Genomic DNA, 21,066 nt, shown 5'->3' with positions numbered 1-21,066 from the left:
TATTGTAGTTTTCAGCTCCAAAACCTGTTTGGTTCCTTTTTATACTTTCTCTTTATTGATACTCTATTTGTACATATATCATTCTCCTGGTTTCATTTCTTTCTTTCTTTATTTATTAGTTTTTGAGATGGAGTCTCGCTCTGTCACCCAGGCTGGAGTGCAAGTGGCACAATCTCAGATTATTACAACCTCCGCCTCCCAGGTTCAAGGGATTCTCCTGCCTCAACCTTCCAAGTAGTTGGGATTACAGGAGCCTGCCACCAGGCCTGGCTAATTTTTGTATATTTTTTAGTAGAGACGGGGTTTTACCATGTTGGCCAGGCTGGTCTCAAACTCCTGACCTCAAATTATCTGCCCGCCTTGGCCTCCCAAAGTGCTGGGATTACAGGCGTGGGCCACCACGCCCAGCCAATTCTCCTGGTTTCCTTTAGTTTGTTGTCCATCACCTCCATTAGCTCTTTGAACATATTTAAGATAATCGATTTTAAATGTTTGTCTACTAAGTCCAATGTCTGTGCTTCCTCAAAGAGAATTTCTATTAATTTCCTCTGTGAATGGACCACACTTTCTTGTTTCTGCAATTTTTTGTTGAAAACAACATTTTGAGCATTAATAGTAACTCTAGAAATATTTCCCTCCACCTCAGGGTTTGCTTTCACTGACTGCTATAGTTGTTTGTTTAGTCACTTTTCTAAAATATTTTTATAAAGTCTGTCTTCCTTGTTATGTGTAGTTTCTTAAGTCTTCATTTCACTTGTGTTCGAAGAGCTAGTATTTTGACAGTGATTTCCTAGAATGGCAGAAGTGGGGAGAGGGAGAGAAGAAAAGAGAGAGGGAGGGAGAGAGAGGAAGAGAAAGAGAAAAAAGGGAGAGAGAGAGAGAGAGACAAAAGACAGAGAGACAAAGACAAAAACCACTAATGTCTTTGCAGAATGGCGCTGTGCTGGGGCATTCCTACAATGGTTTACAACTATGCCTTAGCCTTCACTACCTGTATACCCTTAGTCTAGAAGCTCAGCCAGAGGTGAAAGTTTACGGGTCTTATAAGGTCTTTTCTGAGTGTGTATCTTGTTGTTGTCATGTGCAAAGCCTTCTAAATTACCCAGTGTACAGTGTGCTTTTGGGTACCTTAATTTCCCAAGGAAACTTTCAAGTTCCCACCACCCCCAAGACTTTCAGCATTCTATTATATGCCTCAATTAAAATATTTTACCCCAGGTGACTAGGTGGCTGGCTCATTTGCCTTACAGAACTTCTGACGAATGCCCCTGCCTTTCCATCCTGGGTAAATTCTGAGTTAAGTATAACATAGCTGAGCATCTTGCAGTAGCTTTTCTGGTAGCCCCAGACTGTTTAGACAAACACAACTTGTTTTGTTTTGTTTTGTTTTTGAGACAGAGCCTTGCTCTGTTGCCCAGGCTGGAGTGCAGTGGCTCAATCTCAGCTCACTGCTCAATCTCAGCTCACTGCAACCTCCGCCTCTTGGGTTCAAGCGATTCTCCTGCCTCAGCCTCCCAAGTAGCTGGAACTACAGGTGTGCGCCACCATGGCCGGCTAATTTTTTGTATTTTTAGTACAGACGGGTTTCCATCATGTTGGCCAGGCTGGTCTCGAACTCCTAACCTCAACTGATTCACCCACGGTGGCCTCCCAAAGTGCTGGGATTACAGGTGTGAGCCAACGCACCCAGCCTGACAAACACAACTCTATAAATAAGGTATGTTCTGCTCTCTCTGAAACCAGGGACCAGGTGGGTTGCCATTTTCAAGGCTGCCATTACTAAACCAGACAATGGCAAATATATATACAGGCTTTTAAAAAATTATTATTTTTTTTATAATTTTTTTTAAATCAACATTTGCTTAGTAGCTATAAATCTTTGTTTCTTTCTTCGGAGTTCCGAGAGAGTTGAAATTGGCAGTTTGTTCTTTATTTTTCAATGTTTCTGTGGAGACAGGCTCTTAGAGCTACCCACTACATAATTTTCACTGAGTCACTCCTCTCATTGTGCTTTTAATTTGCCTTCTCTGAGGAAGCAGAACATCTTGTCATGTACTTACATGTATGGTTAAGAGTCTATTCAACTCTTTTACACATTTTAAATTAGATTTTCTTGATGTCTTAATGTGTTGTAACAGTCCTTTATATATTCTGGACATGAATACTTTATCATATATATAATTTGCAAATATTTTCTCTAGGGCTGTGAGGCTGTAGCTTTTATTTTCTTAATGCTCTCTCTTGAAACTCAAAAGTTTTTAATTTTTTCTAAGTCTTACACTTTTTTCCCCACTTATAAACTGTGCTTTTGGTGTTATATCTATGAAATCTTCTAATCCCAAATCACAAAGATTTTCTACATTTGCTTTTCTAGAAGTGTTATATTTTTAGCTCTGATGTTTAGGTACAGGGAATCCATTTTGAGTATACTTTTAAGCATAGTGTGAGGTAAGGGGTCTAAAATAATCTGTGTATGGATATCCAAATTCTCCTGCACCGTTTTTTGTTTTTTAAAGAGACAGAGTCTTGCTATGCTGTACAGGCTGGTATGAGGTGGCTATTCACAGGTGTGATCACTGCATACTCACACTAAAGCCGTGAACTCCTGGGCTTAAGTGATCCTCCTGTCTCGGCCTCCTGAGTAGCTGGGACTACTGGCCAGCTACACCACTGTGCTCAGCTCCTCCTGGACCATTTTTTTTTTTTCTTTTAAAGTCAGTCCTTTCTCTACTGAATTTTCCTGACATCTTTAAAAAATAATAAAAATGATAATAAAAATAACCATTGACCAAAAATATAAGGGTTTCCTTTTTTTCTTTTTTCAGGCAGTCTCACTTGTCACCCAGGCTGGGGTGTAGTGGCATGGTCTCAGCTCACTGCAACCTCCGCCTCCTGGGCTCAAGTGATTCTCCTGCCTTAGCCTCACGAGTAGCTGAGACTACAGTCGTGTGCCACCACGACTGGCTAATTTTTGTGTTTTTAGTAGAGATGGGGTTTCGCCACGTTGGCCAGGCTGATCTCAAACTTCTGACATCAGTGAGCCCACCTCTGCCTCCTAAAGTGCTGGGATTACAGGCATGAGCCACCACGCCTGGCCAAGGGTTTCCTTTTAAAATATCAATTCCATTTTACTGATCTCTATGATTCTCCTTATTCTAGTACTTGATTAATGTATCCTTAGGTAAATTGTGAAATCAGGAAGTCTAACTCTTCCATTTTTTGTCATTTTTTTGAAGTTGTTTAGGCTAGTCTGAGTTCTCTGCATTTCCCTATACAATTTAGGAATAGCTTGTCAATTTATAGAAAAAAGCTGGGATTTGATTGGGTGTGTTTTGAATCTATAGAACAATTTGAGAAAACTGCCATATTGACAACATTAAGTTTTCAAATCCATTTACGTACATTTTCTTAAATTTCTGTCAGCAATGCTTTGTATCTTTCAGTGCACAAGTCTTGCACTTCTTTTGTTGAATTTGTTTCCAAGGGTTTGATTTCTTTTGACAATATAGTGAATGGAACTGTTGTCTTCATTTTAATTGTACTTTCAAATTATTCTATCTAGTACATGACAATTCAATTGATTGCTTAATCATTGATCTTGTATCCTGTCATGTTGCTGAACTCATTTTATTAATTCTAACAGTTTTTCTGTGAATTCTTCAGGGTTTTCTACACACAGGATCATGTTATCTGCAATTACAGACAGTTTTATTTTTCTTTACAATCTTGATGCCTTTTATTTCCTTTTCTTGCCTGATTTAACTAGCTTGAAGCTCTAATACAATGTTGATAAGTGCGGCAAAAGCAAGTATCCTTTCCTGATCTTATGGGAAAAGCCTTCAGTGTTCTACCACTAAGTATGATCTCAGCTGTATGTTTTTCAAGATATTTTTTAGAGTGAGGAATTTCCCTTCCCCAAAGTTGTGAATGAGCATGACTGTGCTCTAGTAAAATGTTATTTATGTACACTGAAATGTGAACTTTATATAATTGTAAGGTGTCACAAAATATTTATCCCCTTTTGGTTTTTTCTAAGCCACTTAAAAAGGTAAAAACATTTTTAGCTTGCAGATTGTACAGAATCAGGCAGTGGGACAAAGTTGGTCAATATGCCATAGTCTGCTGACTAACTGCTGGCCTAGTATATGGTCTATCCTAGAACAATACTCTGTGTACATTTGAATATGTATTCTGTTGCTGTTGGCTGAAGGGTTCTGTTGGTGGGTGCATATATCATCATTTATCATAATAAAATGTCTCTCTGGCTCTAGTAACTTGTCTTTTGTAACCTAAAAGCCATTTTCTTTTCTTAACAGTAAAGTGATTTTAGTTCACTTATGGCTATATTTGTATGGTTTTATCTTTTATTCTTTTACTTTCAACCTATTTGTGCCTTTGAATCTCAAGTAGCTGGATTGTGTATTTTTTTTTTTGAGATGGAGTCTAGCTCTGTCACCCAGGCTGGAGTGCAGTGGCGGGATCTCGGCTCACTGCAAACCCCGCCTGCCGGGTTCACGCCATTCTCCTGTCTCAGCCTCCTGAGTAGCTGGGACTACAGACGCCCACCACCACGCCCAGCTAATTTTTTTAGTAGAGACCGTGTTAACCAGGATGGTCTCAATCTCCTGACCTTGCGATCCACCCACCTCGGCCTCCCAAAGTGCTAGGATTACAGGCGTGAGCCACCGCGCCCAGCCAAGTAGCTAGATTTTTAAAAAACAAGTCAGTCTAAATCTTTGGCTTTTGATTATCTGTTCAATCTGTTTATATTTAAAATAATACAGATGTGGATTTATGTCTGCTATTTAGTTTTCTGTTTTCTATGTATCAAGTCTTTCTATTTGTTCCTCTATTCCTCTAGTTCTTTCTTTTGTGGTAAATAGGTATTTTCTAGGAATTTAAATAGGTAACATTTTAATGCCTTTTTAAATAAAACTATTTCGGGGGATCATTTTCTTAGAGATTGTTGTAGGGTTTACATTATGGATCTTAACATAGTCTACTTTATTGTTTATTTTACTTTATGATTTTGAGATGTCATCTTGCTCTGTCGCCCAGGCTGGAGAGCAGGCGTGCCATCTCAGCTTACTGCAACCTCTGCCTCCTGGGTTCAAGTGATTCTCCCACCTCAGCCTCATGAATAGATAGGGTTACAGGCACGCACCACCACGCCAGGCTAATTTTTGTACTTCGAGTAGAGACGAGGTTTTGCCATGTTGGCCAGGCTGGTCTCGAGCTCCTGCCTTCAAGAGATCCGCCTGCCTTGGCCTCCCAAAGAGCTGGGATTACAGGCGTGAGCCATGGCACCCAGCCAACATAGTCTACTATGTTTGATTGATACTAATTTATTCCAGTAAAGTATAGAAACTAAAAAAGTGTAGAAACTAAAACATAGAAACTTTGCTTAAATATAGCTCCCCTTCTACTCTCACCTTTGTGCTATTGTTGTCACTCATATAAGATCGTTATATGTAATGGGAACAAGATGGTTTTATAATTATTGTCATGTAAAAATGTCTTTTAAACCAGTAAAAAATAAACAGAATAGTATATTTATACTGTCTTTTATTATTACCTATGTAATTTCTACTATTGGTGCTCTTTATTTACTTTTTTTGGCAGTTTTTATGGTTTTATTTAAACATAAAACATGCATATGAGCTGTCTATTCATTTTCTTCACAGGCTGGCATTGGGATTGGTGACTCTGATGGCCAGCTGGGCTGCTCTTTCCACAATGTCTTTGCAGTTCTTGGAGGAAACACTGTGGGTAATCTCAGCACACTTGTTGCACGTCAGCAGCACTTCCAGCTCCTTGACATTGTGGACCAGGAAATTCTGGAAGCCACTGGGCAGCATGTGGTTTGTTTTTTGTTGCTGAACCTTCTACAAACTCTGTTGTCAATACCTCTGGGTTTCTGTCAGTTACACTTAGTTTTGACATATCAGTGTAACCGGTGCTGGATGAACTTCTTGGTTCTCTTTTTGATGATCTTGGACTTCACAAGGGGTCTGAGGGCAGCTATGATGCAGAGTAGGAGATGGCTGCCACCTCCGTAGGCAGCGCCAAGGAAGAGAGCCTCTTTATTTCTTCATGTGGATGTTAATAACCGTCTGGTGTCACTTATTTTCAGCTTGAAGAACTTCCTTCAGTATTTAAAGACAGATTTCCTGGTAACAAATTTTCAGTGTTCATATAGGAATGTCTTTAGTTCACCTTCTTTTTTTCTAATGTGTTTTTTTTTTAAAAAAGCTTTAAAAATATTTCTATTAAAAAATTATATATAATAATAGTATATGTTTTTGGGGTACATGTGATATTCTGATATATGCATACAATGCGTAATGATCAAATATGGTAATTAGGATATTCATCACCTCAAATATTTATCTTTTTTTGTGTTGGGAATATTCCGAATCTTCTAGCTAATTTGAAATATACAATAAATTATTTTTAACTATAGTTACCCTACTGTGCTATTAAACACTAGAAGTCATTCATTCTATCCAACTGTATTTTTACAGTCATTAACTAACCTCTCTTCAATATTATCCCTCCTGCCCTTGCCAGCCTCTGATAACCATCATAATACTCTCTAATTCCACAAGATCAACTTTTTTAGCTCCCACTTAAAAGTGAGAACACGTGATATTTGTCTTTCTATGCTTGGCCTATTTCACTTAACGTAATGACCTCCGGTTTTATCCATGTTGCTGCAGATGACAGGATTGTATTCATTTTATGGCTGAATAACATTTTATTGTGTATTTGTGTGTGTATATATATATATATATTTTTTTTTTTTTCTTTATCCATTCATCAACTGATGGACACTTAAGTTGATTCTGTATCTTGGCTATTGTAAGTAGTGCTGCAATAAACACAGGGGTGTAGATAGCTCTTTGCTTTACTGATTTCCTTTCTTCTGAATATATACCCAGCAGTGGGATCGCTGGATAATACGGTGGATCTATTTTTATTTATTGGGGCACCTCCATACTGTTTTCCATATTGACTGTACTAATTTACATTCCCATCAATAGTGTACTAGCACTTCCCTTTCTTCACATCCTCATCAGAATCTGTTATTCTTTGTCTTTTTTATAATAGCCATTTTAACTGGGAGATAATATTTCATTGTGGTTTTGATATTTCGATTATGATTAGTGATGTTGAGCATTTTTTCATATATCTGCTGGCCATTTGTATGTCTTTTTTTGAGCAATGTCTATTCAGATCACTTGCCCATTTTTAAATTGGGTTATTTGTTTTTTTGTTATTGAGTTGAGGTTATTAAAACCTTGATGAATGGATAGTTTGCAAATATTTTCTCCTATTCTGTTGGTTGTCTCTTCACTCTGTTGACTGTTTCCTTTGCTATAAAGCTTTTTAACTTGATGAAATCCTGTTTGTCCATTTTTGCTTTGGCTGACTGTACTTTTGAGGTATTATACAGTGTCATACCACTCAGACAAATATCCTACAGCATTTCCCCAATTTCGTCTAGTAGTTTAGGTCTTAGATTTAAGTCTTTGAATCCATTTTCTTTTCCTTTTTTTTGAGGCGGAGCCTCCCTCTGTAGCCCAGGCTGGAGTGCAGTGGGGCAATCTCGGCTCACTGCAACCTCCACCTCCCGGTTTCAAGCAGCTTTCCCACCTCAGCCTCCTGAGTAGCTGGGATTACAGGCGCCTGCCACCATACCCAACTAGTTTTTGTACTTTGAGTAGAGATAGGGTTTCACCATGTTGGTCAGGCTGGTCTCGAACTCCTGGCCTCAGGTGATCCAGCCGCCTCGGCCTCCCAAAGTGCTGGGATTACAGGCATGAGCCACCTCGCCCAGCCTCTTCAATACATTTTGATTTGATTTTAGTGTATAAGAAATTGGGAACTGGTTTCATTCTTCTGCACGTGGATATCCAATTTTTCCAGCACCATTTATTGAAGAGATTGTCCTTTCTCTAATGTATGCTCTTGGCATCTTTGTCAAAAAAGAGTTGGTTGTAAATGTGGGGGGTTTTGTTTGTTTGTTTTGGTTTTTTTTGTTTGTTTGTTTTTGAGACAGAGTCTCGTTCTGTTGCCCAGGCTGGAGTGCAGTGGCGTGATCTTGGCTCATTGCAACCTCCACCTCCCCAGTTCAAGTGATTCTCCTGCCTCAGCCTCCTGAGTAGCTGGGACTACAGGCATGTGCTACCACACCTGGATAATTGTTTTGTATTTTTAGTAGAGACGGGGTTTCACCGCGTTAGCCAGTATGGTCTCAACCTCCTGACGTCATGATCCACCTACCTCAGCCTCCCAAACCACTAGGATTACAGGCGTGAGCCGCCACGCCTGGCCTGGATTTATTTCTGGGTTCTCTGTTCTGTTCCATTGGTCTATTTGTCTGTTCTTATGTCAGTGCCATGTTGTTTTGGTTACTATAGCTTTGTAGTGTATTTTGAAGTCAGGTAGTAATTCGCCTTTATTTCTGAATTACAGTTCTGCTAGATAAAGAATTCTGGATTGACAGTTTTTGCTTTTTTGGGTTTTTCCCTTATATCACTTTCTCATACCACTGCACACTGAGCTCTACTGTTTCAAAAAGTCAGCTGTTTATTACATTGTGGTTCCCTTCTACATGATGAGTCTTTCTACTCTTGTGGCTTTCAACTTCTTCCTTTGTCTTTAGTTTTCAACACTTTGACAATGATATGTCTAGGTGTGATTCTTTCTGTGTTTAACCTAGCTGGAGTTCATTAAGCTTCTAAGATTAATAATTTTTGAGAAATTTTAGAATTTTCAGACATTATCTTGTCAAACTTTTTTCTGCTTCTTTCTTTCCTTCTGAGACTTTCATTATACATATTTTGGTAGACTTGATTGTGTTCCAACTTCTGTGAAACTCTGTTCATTTATTTGGTCTTCTTTCTCTCTTTCTGATGAAATAATCTCTATTGATCCATATTCTGTTTTGCTGAATATTTCTCTGTCAACTCAAATATGCTAGAATTTCTATTTGATTCTGTTTTAAATTTTTATCTCTTTATTGCTATTTTCTATTTGGACAAGTCAGTGAGATCATACATTCCTCTAATTCTTTAAATACAGCTTCGTTTAGCTCTTTGAAAACATTTACAATAGTTGTATTGAAGTCTCTGTGTGCTAAGGAGAACATCTGCTGCCACCTCTGAGACAGTTTCTACTATTCTTTGTTTTTTCCTCGTATATGGGTCACACTTTCCTGTTTTATTCCATGTCTCATAATTTTTTCTTGTTGAAAACTGAACACATTTGATACTTTATATTAGCAACTCTGGATTCTGAACCCCTGTGTGTTTTGTTTTGTTTTGTTTTACGACTTCCTGGAACAATTCTGTAGAGTTTATCTTCCCGTACAGTATCTTGCAGTGTGAAGCTGCTCAGCTTCTTCTTGTTTTCTTTTTTATTATCTCTGTTTTTATTTTTAAGCTTGGCTTTCCTGGGGTGAGCCTAACTTACTGGTCAGCCAATGACTGCTGAGAGGTTGTGCTCTCAGCAGTTTACTGGTTGTGTTTAGCCAGTAACATTCACACCCTTTTCCTGATGGATCTGTACATGGTTTGGGGAATGCATTTAAAGTTCGGGCAGGTTACAAGCCTACCCTGGCTTTTACTTTCTGCACATGCAAGGCTTCACCTTCAACTAGGGAGGAATAAAGTGCTAAAGCCCACTTTGGTTTCTCCTGAGTTTGTGTATAGCCTTGTACAAGCAGTCTACAGATCACTGGGGCCCTAACCAGTATTTTATCCCCAAGCTGGTGATGTCAGTTTTCCCTCACTGTTTACCACCATGATGGTATGTATTTATTTTATTATCCTTGGACAGGCATTTATTCCTGCTCTCCTTCAAATCATGAATCAGACTGACAGCCCATGCAGACTTGCTGGATGGGAGGAAATGAAAGCTGCTCCTGGTTAAATTACCACACACTTCCATTGTTCTCACCAAGGATTAGTAGTTCTTGAATAAATGCTTCTCAATTTCTTGTATATATTTGGTTAGTTTCCAGAGTCCTGAAATGGTTGTTTGACAATTTTGTTCAGTTTTTTAAGTGCTTTTGGGGAAAGGGTTGGCTGAGATCTTCACTCGGCCATTCCAGAAATCACGATACTTATTTTTTTTAACAACGTACTGACTGTAAGTTAGAGACAACTATTTGTTTCACCTCATTGCATATGAACCAACCTGAATCATCCTTTAAAAACTATCACAGTCAAATGAATTTTTATAAGTAATAGTAGAGGCAAAATAAAATAAAACTGAAAATGAATAAACAAATTAAAAAAAAAAACCCACAGATGAAATGAACCAATTTGGAACCAACAATTTTAAATCTAGACTTATTAAAAAATACAAAATACAAAAGGCAAATTATTGGTACTTTTAATGAAAGAGGTCCTAAACTTGATTCTGCCAGTCCCATGTAATTTCAGGTCCTCAACTTCTATAAATCTTTGTTTTCACTTTTACAAAATGAGAGACACTAATTTCATGCAGTTATTCTAAGGACCAGATGAGATAATGTAACTACACGTATTTTGCAAAGAATAACTTTCTATGAAAATATAAGATTATATCAACCTTATTTTTTGAAATAGGGATGCTACGAGTAGTTGTAAAATAAGCCAATAAATATAAATATAGACTACATAGCATTCTTTCTACCTATGCTAAGTGATATTTACCTCAGAATATATTACTATAATAAATTAGATTGTAATATTTTAAGAAAAAAAGTCACTATAGCCACATAAAAGCCTTTATGTATGTCCTTACAATATCTGGTTTCTACATGTCAATTATTTTAAAATCCTACATGTTAATATATTTTAAAATCTTTTAGTAGCTAAAAACTAGAGACAATCAAGAAAACACTCAAGAATATCAAGACTAAGTCTTCTGAGTATGAATATTTAAAAAACTACATGAAAGTTGGGCACATTGGTGTATACCTGTAATCCCACCTACTCAAGAGGCTGAAGTGGAAGGATCTCTTGAACTCAGGAGAGTTCAAAACCAGCCTGGGCAATACAGTGAGACCCCATCTCAAAAAAAAACCAAGACAGAAAATAAAACCAACAAACAAAAACTACATGAGACTAGAGTTTTATGAAAGCAACATTTAAAAAAATAGATTGTGCTTAATCTTCTTTAAGAAATAACCATGCTGTTTTGCATATGGAGTGGCCACCCATTTATTCCTTTCTTTTCTTTTCTTTTCTTTTTTTTTTTTTTTTTGTGAGAGTCTCACATTGTCACCCAGGCTGGAATGCAATGGCATAATCTTGGCTCACTGCAGCCTTGACCTCCTGGGCTCAAGCAATCCTCCCACCTCAGCCTCCCAAGTAGCTGGGACCACAGGCGTGTACCACCAAGCCTTGATAATTTTTGTATTTTTTGTAAAGACAGGGTCTCACCATGTTGCCCAGGCTGGTCTCGAACTCCTGAGCTCAAACAATCCACCTGCCTTGGCTTCCCAAAGTGCTGGGATTACAGGCATGAGCCACTACACCCAGCCCCTTCACTTTCTTAATAAACTTGCCTTCACTTAAAAAAAAAAAAAAAATAATAAATAACCATTTTTAAAACTTGTCATTTAAAAACTTAGAAAATATATCTACTACTTTAAATATCTATATCTTAATTGGCATGTCCTGTTTAAATGCTGAATATGTAATCCTATTCTCAGGTATTCCAAACAACTCTATTTTAGTAAACTCCCATCTATCCAGAAACCCAAGCCATAAGAAACTACTGAAAAGTTTGTATGCACAATACTTTCAAGAAAAAGTCAAATGACAGTACCTATTGAGAGTTTATTTTAAAAGCAAATTTTACTAGAAATTCAGTCCTATTTCTGAAACTATCTACACAAATGTGTAGCATAATAGCAATGTCACAAAGCAATGAAAGACACTCGTTATTAAAAATTGGACTATAGCTATAAAATATGCATACCTTTGTTTTTTAAATATAATCCGGATATTTGATCTTAAGTAATTGATCCTAAAGTAAATCCTTAAGCCAAGACATAGAGATTTTATTAACAAAATTGGTCCAATATGCTTATACTAAAAAAGAATAATAGAGAATAAACAGGAATGCTAGCCAATCATTTAAAATTATATTCAAAGAAGGCTTTATTCTAATATATTAAAGTATTATTTTATATGATCTAGAGTGAAAATAGGAGCAGGGAATAAAGTAGGTATTTCAGAATATTCCCATTTTTATATGAATTTTACAAATATCATTGTGGGCATATGTTTATATGAATATTAAAAATGTCTACAGCAATTATCTATAAATTATCTATAAAATCTTTCTCTGCTTTTTGTTTAGCTCTATTTTCTAATTTTTCCAACAATAAACATATTTTTGTACTAAAGAAAACTGGCTACCTTTTATCTCATTTCAAAAAATGAAATTTAGTATTCAGTGCAATTTTAATGTTAAATAGAATTTGCCTTCTTAATTAATCTATAGTACCTTCCCTTATCTAGGAAGGTACTTTAACAAAAATATTTTAATATGTAACTATTTTTGAGAAATAGTTAATGATTACATTAAAATAGGACATGCTGTTCCTCAGAAACCAATATATTTCAAGTATGTGAAATTTCAACTATATAATTGAAACTACAAATTTACCTAATAATTTGTCCTTCTTCTTCCGGAGTAGCTGGTCTTAAGCCCAGAACTATGTGACACACCTAGGGAAAAAAATGGTAAATCAAAGTTTATTAACTGCATAATATTTCACATTCTCTGCATGAGACCCATTTCCTAAATTGGAATCTGAATTAGCAACAGTTTTCAACTCATGAATTATCAATTATTCACTTGAGCAAATTTTAACTTTAGCCTTGTGGTTTTGGAGTTTTGTTTGCTTTTTTTAAACAAGCCATTCCAATGGAAGCTAACTTTCAAATCTCTAGGTAAGAAGGGAAGAGAAAGGGAAGGAAGAAAAAGGGAAAGGGGAAGATATTACCTCAGGAACAGATTTCAGAATAATTCTTCTGACACTTGCATATGCTAGATTTTAAATAACCAAAACACTCAGCCATGTGCAAGATCTTTGCAAATAAAAGCATAATTCAATATTGTATCATTAACCTAACAAATTAACTCTATCAATTTTAAAACACAGATAGAAAATAAAAACAATTTAGCATAACTGTCTGCTTATTCATATATTAATTGCATATATTAATTGTACATATGAGCATAACCGAACGTGACAAAGCACATAGAGTAAAATGTAATAAAATTTAGGTGTTGAGTAGATTATTGGGTGTTTCCTGAAAAAAACTTTCAGCTTTTCAGTATAAAATGTTGGAAACATACATAAGCAAATATAAAGTATATGTTTATTCGTTAGTTAGAGTCACAAAAATAGTGCCACTCCAAGTCCTTAGTAAGAATGACAAAATAGGAAAGGCAATACCAAAAGTCAAAATGCTATACTCTGTGAGAGCTACAAGATGACTCAGACACAAACTTAAGTGACCAAAATGTTCATACACTGAATATGAGATAAAGAGTACACTGAATATGTTCGTGTACAAACAGCATATGAACTGTCAACTGTACATGAGCAATACATTGAATGTGTTCATGTACTGTTCATACAAAAAGTTCGTACACTCAACATGTGATTATTTTTAAAAGTAACAATAGTTTAATTAAAAAAAAAAGCCTACAGAACCTACTACTGAAGATATTATTTTAAATGAGATAAAAATAGTTGACCAGGCTAGGCTTGGTGGCTCATATCTATAATCCTAGCACTTTGGGAGGCTGAGGCGGGCAGATCACTTGAGGTCAGGAGTTTGAGACCAGCCTGGCCAACATGGTGAAACCTCGTCTCTACTAAAAATACAAAAATTAGCTGGGGGTGGTGGCACATGCCTGTAATCCCAGCTACTCGGGAGGTTGAGGCAGGAGAATCGCTTGAACCTGAGAGATAGAGGTTGCAATGGGCCCAGATCCCAACCACTGCACTCCAGCCTGGGCGACAGAGCAAGACTCTGTCTCTAAATAAATAAATAAATAAAAAATAAAAAATAGTTGACCCATTTTCATGTTACCAAGCAATTCTGTTGTGTTTATAGTGGTGATCTATATTATTTTCATATATATTTTATAAAGCCATCAACTTGAATCTATGCTGAAAATTATAACTTGTAATAAAGCAAATAATTGATTTACAGGCCTATCAGATTATATACATTTTAAATACATAAAATTTAGTCATTAACTCTCAGGAAGAGACCAATTTCCATTTATTCCAACATAGATGTGTTGCAGACAAGTTATTCTTTGTTTAAAATGGTAGATCATGATACGTATAAACGTACTAAACCATTCTGACCTTCACAGTGGTGAAAGGAAAATAAAATTAGAAGAAACTAAAATAAGCACTATTAAATCAAGTTAAATATTTGTGAATAACTATAAAAATGGGAAAATATAAATTATCTTTAAAAATCAGAGCGAGGGAATTAGTTTAACAAGGACAATAGTTAAAATTTGGCAAGCTCTGTGACTTAGTGTTCACTTCTGGTAGCTTTCCTTCTTTCCTTCCCACTTAATCTTTTTTGGACCTTCTAAAGAATAAAAATTAGGAAACAGCCTCATACCTTCAATGATCTCTTAACCAGAGAGATTGTATACTTTGAAAAACTTGGGCTGGGCGTGGTGGTTCGCTCCTGTAATTGCAGCACTTTGGGAGGCTGAGACAGAAGAACTACTTGAGCCTAGGAGTTTAATACCAGCCTGGGCAACATAGCAAGGCCTGTCTCTACAAAAAATACAAAATTACCCAGGCGTGGTGGCACATGCCTATAGTCCCAGCTACTTGGGAGGCTGAGGAAGGAGAATGACCTGAGTCTGCACAGTCAAGGCTGCAGTGAGCCATGCTTGCACCACAGCACTCCAGTCTGCATGACAGAGCGAGATGCTGTCTCAAAATTAAAAATAATAATGATAATAATAATAAAAGAAAAGAAAAATGTATAGCTACCTCCTTATGATTCATCTTTCTGGTCATACTGCCTTACTTATTAGGAAGGCCTTGTATTTATTTATTTTCTTTAAAAAAAAATCCTCTTGGTCAGTCTTATCACAAGGAAGCCCTTTTAAAAAGACAATAATGAAGAAACTAGCAAATTATGATGGCGTTTGCAACTTATTCTCTATATGTCTATGTACTGCTCTATAATGAGTTATAATAATCTACATCCCACTTTCCTATTTCCCACGTCACGATTTTGACAAACTTCAGCAAGCACCCGTCTTTCAGACGGGTAATGTAGTTCTTTTTTTTTTTTTTTTAATATATGGTTTTGCAGCCTAGATACAACAACTCTGGCTACTATATGATGGAAAAGATGTAGAAGTACTGGTACTACTACCCTCTGTTGCTGTCATTTACCTTAAACATACCTGGAAAAGGAGATTCAAAAACTCATTGGCAAGAACATTTTTCACACTCCAGATCTGATAGTCTTCCAGAGTAAGATGACCCATCTGAAACAGAGACACTCATGTTAGGAACATCTTCTTTTTTTTCTTTCTTTTTTTTTTTTTGAGACGGAGTCTCACACTGTTGCCTGGGCTGGAGTGCAATGGCACGATCTTGGCTCACTGAAACCTCGGCCTCCTGGGTGCAAGCGATTCTCCTGCCTCAGTCTCCCAAGTAGCTGAAATTACAGGTGCCCGCCACCATGCCTGGCTAAGGTTTTGTATTTTTTAGTAGAAACGGGGTTTCACTATGTTGGCCAGGCTGGTCTTGAACTCCTGACCTCGTGATCCATCCGCCTTGGCCTCCCAAAGTGCCGGGATTACAGGCACCTGCCATGATCTAAATGTTGACTAACACAGAAAAGTAATTTCTTCCTCTTTACTTTCCTAACTCCCCTACAATGCAGAAGGTAAACTAGTTCAAGTTCGTTCCTGTATGTTTTCCTAAATGCATTCAATAGCAAAATTTTACAATTTGTGGTAATGCAAACATATATGGTTTAATCATATACGGTTGGTAAAATTCACTAAATATCTCTGGATTTTATCAACGCAGTAAGAAATACTGCCCATTTTCTTTAAAAGGTTTAGATAACTAAATCAACAAAGATGTTCTGGTAACATTATTTGTCCTCGCTTCCTTTTATGCCTCAAATATATTGGTGGCAGTCTGCACTAATAACAAGGAAAATATATACACATATTGTTCTCTAAAGAGAAAAACATATTGACTTGCAGAATCACTGAAGTGTACAGATCAACTGTCTTATAATCAAACAACAGACATGTGAGAGATTTAATAGAAAAATCACTGGGCATGGTGGCATGTGCCTGTAGTCCCAGCTACTCCAGAGGCTGAGGCAAGAGGATCGCTTGAGCCCAGGAGCATGAGTCCAGCCTGGGCAACATAGCAAGACACCATCTCTTTGAAAAAAAAAAAAATAATAAAGAAAATCCTCCAAATCAGAATAGAGAAATAAGCTAAAGGGAAAGGAAGAAAAACAAAAACTCATTTTTGTTTTTTCAAAAAAGTTCACATTCAAAAATTAGAAGGCAGGGAGAGGGGTAGGCAAATCACTAGATTATGACTAACACTGAATCACAGAATCTTTCTTATCATGATCACTTTTCAAAAAACTGTCCTGTTCACTTACAGCAGAGGAAGTGATGTGATAAGGTTTTTGTTTTTTTTCCACCCAAATCAGTACAGCAGAGGTCCTTGAATAATGTTTCATTCAATATCATTTTATTATAATGTTAATGGGGAAAAAAATTGATTCCCAGCTGGGGCCACTATCTGTGTGGAGTTTGCATATTCTTTCCATGTCTGCATGAATTTTCTCCAGGTACTCCGGTTTCCTCCCACATCCCAAAGACATACACGTTAGGTTAACAGGAGTGTCTAAATTGTCCCACTATAGTGTGGTATCTGTTGCTGTGAGGAGAGGAACATCAATGCCTGCACCACAGCAACAGAAGAACCTCAAAGGCTATGTAAGATCTGCCAATCTCCCAAATCAAGTATACAAAAAATTGGTGAAGAGAGGGTTTGAATTCATACTTATAGGTGAATTCTGGATTGGGCCAGTCAACATTAAATCAACTTATTATTCCTCACAGATTTGTATTCTCCAGAGTATCCAGGTCCTTCCCATAGAATAAAAAACACTGACCAACAACATGATTTCATCATTCTAAGAAATATATTGATAAGAACACACATGCAGAACTTGAAAGATGTTACTAATAATGAAGAACTACAGAAGCAGAAAACCGGCAGCTGTGACATAATGGAGTTGATAACGTTACCAAGCAAAGGAGGCTTGCTGCCTGATGAGACAGAAGCCAATACTATGATGTTGGGTTTTTGAGAAAAGCAGAGGTTTTCATTATAAGCCAACCAAAAAGGAGATGGGAGTCCAGCTCAAGTCTGTCTCCCTGTGCTTGTTTTAAGGCAATAATTTTATTAAAAAAGCCTTATAGGGTGGATTCTGGGATTGGCAGATGACTGGTAGAAGGAGAGGATTGGAAAGTCCTTGGGCATGCACAGTTATTTCTTTATGTTACTTCGTGGGTCACATATGCCAATTGGGGGGAGTCAGTATGAAACACAGTGGGAATTAGCAAGCTCGTTCTGCGTAAACTCTACTTAGCCATATTGGTTCTAGCCAATTCAGCCAGTTTTTATAATCTCACAGTGGAGAGAGGGTTAGCATTTCAGCAAGTTGTTATTTATTTTATTTTGTTTTCTAAAAAAGACACAGGGTCTCACTCTATCACCCAGGCTGGAGTGCAGTGGTGTGATCACAGCTCACTGCAGTCCCAAACTCCTAGGTTCAAGGGATCCTCCAGCCTCAGCCTCCTGACTACAGGCACAGGTTACCAAAACTGGCTTAAAAAAAGAGAAAAACACAGAAACACAAGGTCTAGTTATGTTGCCCAGGCTGGTCTTGAACTCCTGGCCTTAGGCAATCCTCCTACCTTGGCCTCCCAAAGTGCTGGGGTTACACAGGCGAGAGCCACCACACAGGCCAGCTTTTTGGTGGTTTTTTTTTCCTTCAATCTGCTATTCTGCAAACTCAAGGAGTTCTGCTGGTTATCGGTTTCTTACTCTTTGGGGAACAGTTTTAGTTTCAGCTTTTTACTAAGTTGCTTTTTTTCTTAGCCTCTATCCTGTAAGCCCAAGAATATAGTCATTGGTTTCTTTAACTCTTTAGGGCACAATTTCAATAACAAAATAAATGGCAGCTTACTAAGAGTCTTCCTCTGGCACAAATGGAATAAGAAAAAAGGGAGCAAGTAGATAAGATGAAGAAGATGGAGATCAAGACAGAGCAGGTATTTGAGATGAAGGTGAGTAAGTAGTTCAAAACCTGAGGGACTCTGAAGTTGAGCTCCAACGGTGCCATGAAATGATGCAAATGAAAAACATGAAATGATGCAAATGATAAATGAACATTACGTTCACTTAATGCAAATAAAAAACAATTTGGAAGCACAGCAAAAAGAATTAAGAGAAAAACTGTTGTCAGTTTGAGGATGAGTAAGCAAACTGGGAAGCTCAACAACGTATTTTAGAACATCAGAACTCTTCAAGAACCTTGTCAAAGATCAAGAAGAAAGGGAAGGTCTTTTAAACTCTCTACTGACCAAGAGTTACATATTAGTTGCCAATATGCCATTATGGACATCAGTGTTTGTTGGATCCCTTTGACCAATCTGCATCAGCCATTATGATGGATTTAACAGCGTGACAAAAGTGACTTTGTTGTTGATCCTGATGGAGATTAAGATGCCTTGAATTGTAGGGTGTTGCATACTTAGAAAGTAACAGCTCTAAGTACCTTTCCTACATTTTCTTTTCCTTTTTAAAAAATTAAACAGATTATCTTCAATTTAATGCAAGAGAACACTTCGCTGTTTTACAGTCATATTCTGGCAGTTTGAATGTTTACAGGACATTCCAAAATGAAATGACTCTGGAAGGTTTTGATTGAAGATAAATTGCCATAATATGAGGCAAACTATGCTTCTCTATGATAACTATAATGCAAAAGTTCCATCTCATGCAGCATATACAATAAGGTAAATTAGTCTAACACAGGTGACTCTATTTTTTGACCCTTCCATTCTTTAAAAATACACATGGGAAAAAACCCTATATGCTTACAGTGCACCTAGAACTACTTTTTTACACAATCCTTTAAATATATATTATTCTTATTTAGCGACCCCTTTAGCCAGAATCTCATTATTGCTTCATTTTTGTAATAACACTTAAATTTCGGTATTTGCCACATATTGGCCCTGCTAAAATAGAATATAGCATGTTTCACATGGTAGGAACCAGCAAGGAAGCTTTCCTTTAGCTCCCTTTATACATTTTATGGTAAGTAGCAGGAGGAAGATGCATTTACAGATCACTTCTAGGCAACACTGAGAAGATAAAGACCAACCTGCAGTCTCTTTAGTTTACTAGAAATAAGAATCATGGCCTTTTAAAGAGAAGAAGTCACTATTTTTCACTGAGCTGTATTCATATATAGCATATATGCCCTTTTTGTTTGTATTGTAAACAATTCACGTAACAATGCTGTGATGTAAAAAAACAAAAAAATGAAAAAATAATAAATTGTCCCAGTATGAGTGAGTGTGGATATACGTGTGAGCGCGCCCTTCAGTGGGATGGAGTCTTGTCCAGGGTTGGTTCCTGTCTTGTACCCTGAGCTGCAGGGATAGGCTCTGGCCAGCCACTAACCTGAACTGGAATAAGCGGGTTGGAAATGAATACAAATTACCATAAAATAACAAGTATGCAATGATCATACGAATGCATGATAATAAATGATATGCTGAGAAAGTACTCAATGAGCCTCCCATATTTGTTATTGTTAGTTTTTGAACTGCAAGGTGGTAGGAGGTGTTCCTTATAATTTTCATTTTGCAAATGTATCCCTTGATTTAACCCATCACCACTATGACTGCTGCTGTCACTCACTAATTCACCAAACACTGGGTAAATAATTATCTTGTTTTTATCAATCTTTCTTAGATCTGTTTATAGTTCACATTTATTTCAAAGCTTAATATTAGAAGTGCTTGGGGTCTTTATTTAGAAGTTTGGTGATATTTCTGTGACTAGAAATATGCTGTAGGAACTTAACTCTTGTTTGCCTATGGTAAAATTAGTTTTGTTCTATACCCTTTCACTTAAAATTGCAGTTTCCAAGAACCTAAAGACAACATTAAGTGAGTACTAACTGTACAAGAAGTTAAAGGCATCTGGAACTGTAATACATTATGAACAAAAGAATCTTTGACTTAAGAGACCTGTTGTTCATATTACAATGCTATCAGAACCGTCAATTACTCGATAACCATCCATCATTAGTATTCCTCTTGCCTTTGAAAATGACTTTTTGGCTATAGCAATATGGTTTTAAAAGATACAGGAATAGGCTGGGTGCGGTGGCTCATGCCTGTAATCCCAGCACTTTGGGAGGCTGAGGCAGGTGGATCACCTGAGGTCAGGACTTGGAGACCAGCCTGGCCAACATGGTGAAACCTAGTCTCTACTAAAAATACAAAAAAATTAGCTGGGTGTGGTGGCGGGCGCCTGTAATCCCAGCTACTCAGGAGGCTGAGGCATGAGAATCATTTGAACCCAGGAGGCGGAGGTTGAAGTGAACCAAAATCACACTATTACACTCCAGCCTGGGTGACAAGAGCAAGACTTTAAAAAAAAAAAAAAGATACAGGAATAAATCATAGCATAATCATAATGGAATACTATGCAGATGATAAAAAGACTAAGTTAATCTATATATAATTTTCTATCTAGCATATGAAAGATGCTTAGTAAACATTTTACTAAGTTTATGAAGTAAACATTTATTTACTAAGCATCTTTCATATGTTAGATAGAAAATTATATACAGATTTAGGAAAATTCAGAAAAAAATTATTGCATAATCGCTTATACAGTATTATTCAATTTTTAAAAATAGAACACACACAATACAT

The 21,066-nt window shown here is 37.0% G+C and overlaps 1 protein-coding gene across 13 annotated transcripts in view; it reads right to left on the bottom strand.

Annotated features, from left to right (window-relative positions):
• Positions 1–21,066, bottom strand: part of USP32 (ubiquitin specific peptidase 32) — a 243,622-nt gene that overhangs the window by 62,275 nt on the left and 160,281 nt on the right. For 10 of the 13 annotated variants that reach the window (XM_055386674.2, XM_055386678.2, XM_055386676.2 and 7 more), the window contains 2 exons: positions 15,466–15,549; positions 12,670–12,731 (listed from right to left, as the gene is read on the bottom strand). In XM_055386674.2, the coding sequence (XP_055242649.1) occupies positions 12,670–12,731; positions 15,466–15,549 (146 nt within the window). The remainder of the gene's footprint in view (positions 1–12,669; positions 12,732–15,465; positions 15,550–21,066) is intronic. The other 3 variants (XM_063705767.1, XM_063705765.1, XM_063705766.1) reach the window with 1 other exon arrangement.

This window comes from Gorilla gorilla, chromosome 4, assembly GCF_029281585.2.
Source record: "Gorilla gorilla gorilla isolate KB3781 chromosome 4, NHGRI_mGorGor1-v2.1_pri, whole genome shotgun sequence".
NCBI classification, from domain to species: Eukaryota; Metazoa; Chordata; class Mammalia; order Primates; family Hominidae; genus Gorilla; species Gorilla gorilla.
This window is presented reverse-complemented; position numbering and strand designations above follow the sequence as displayed.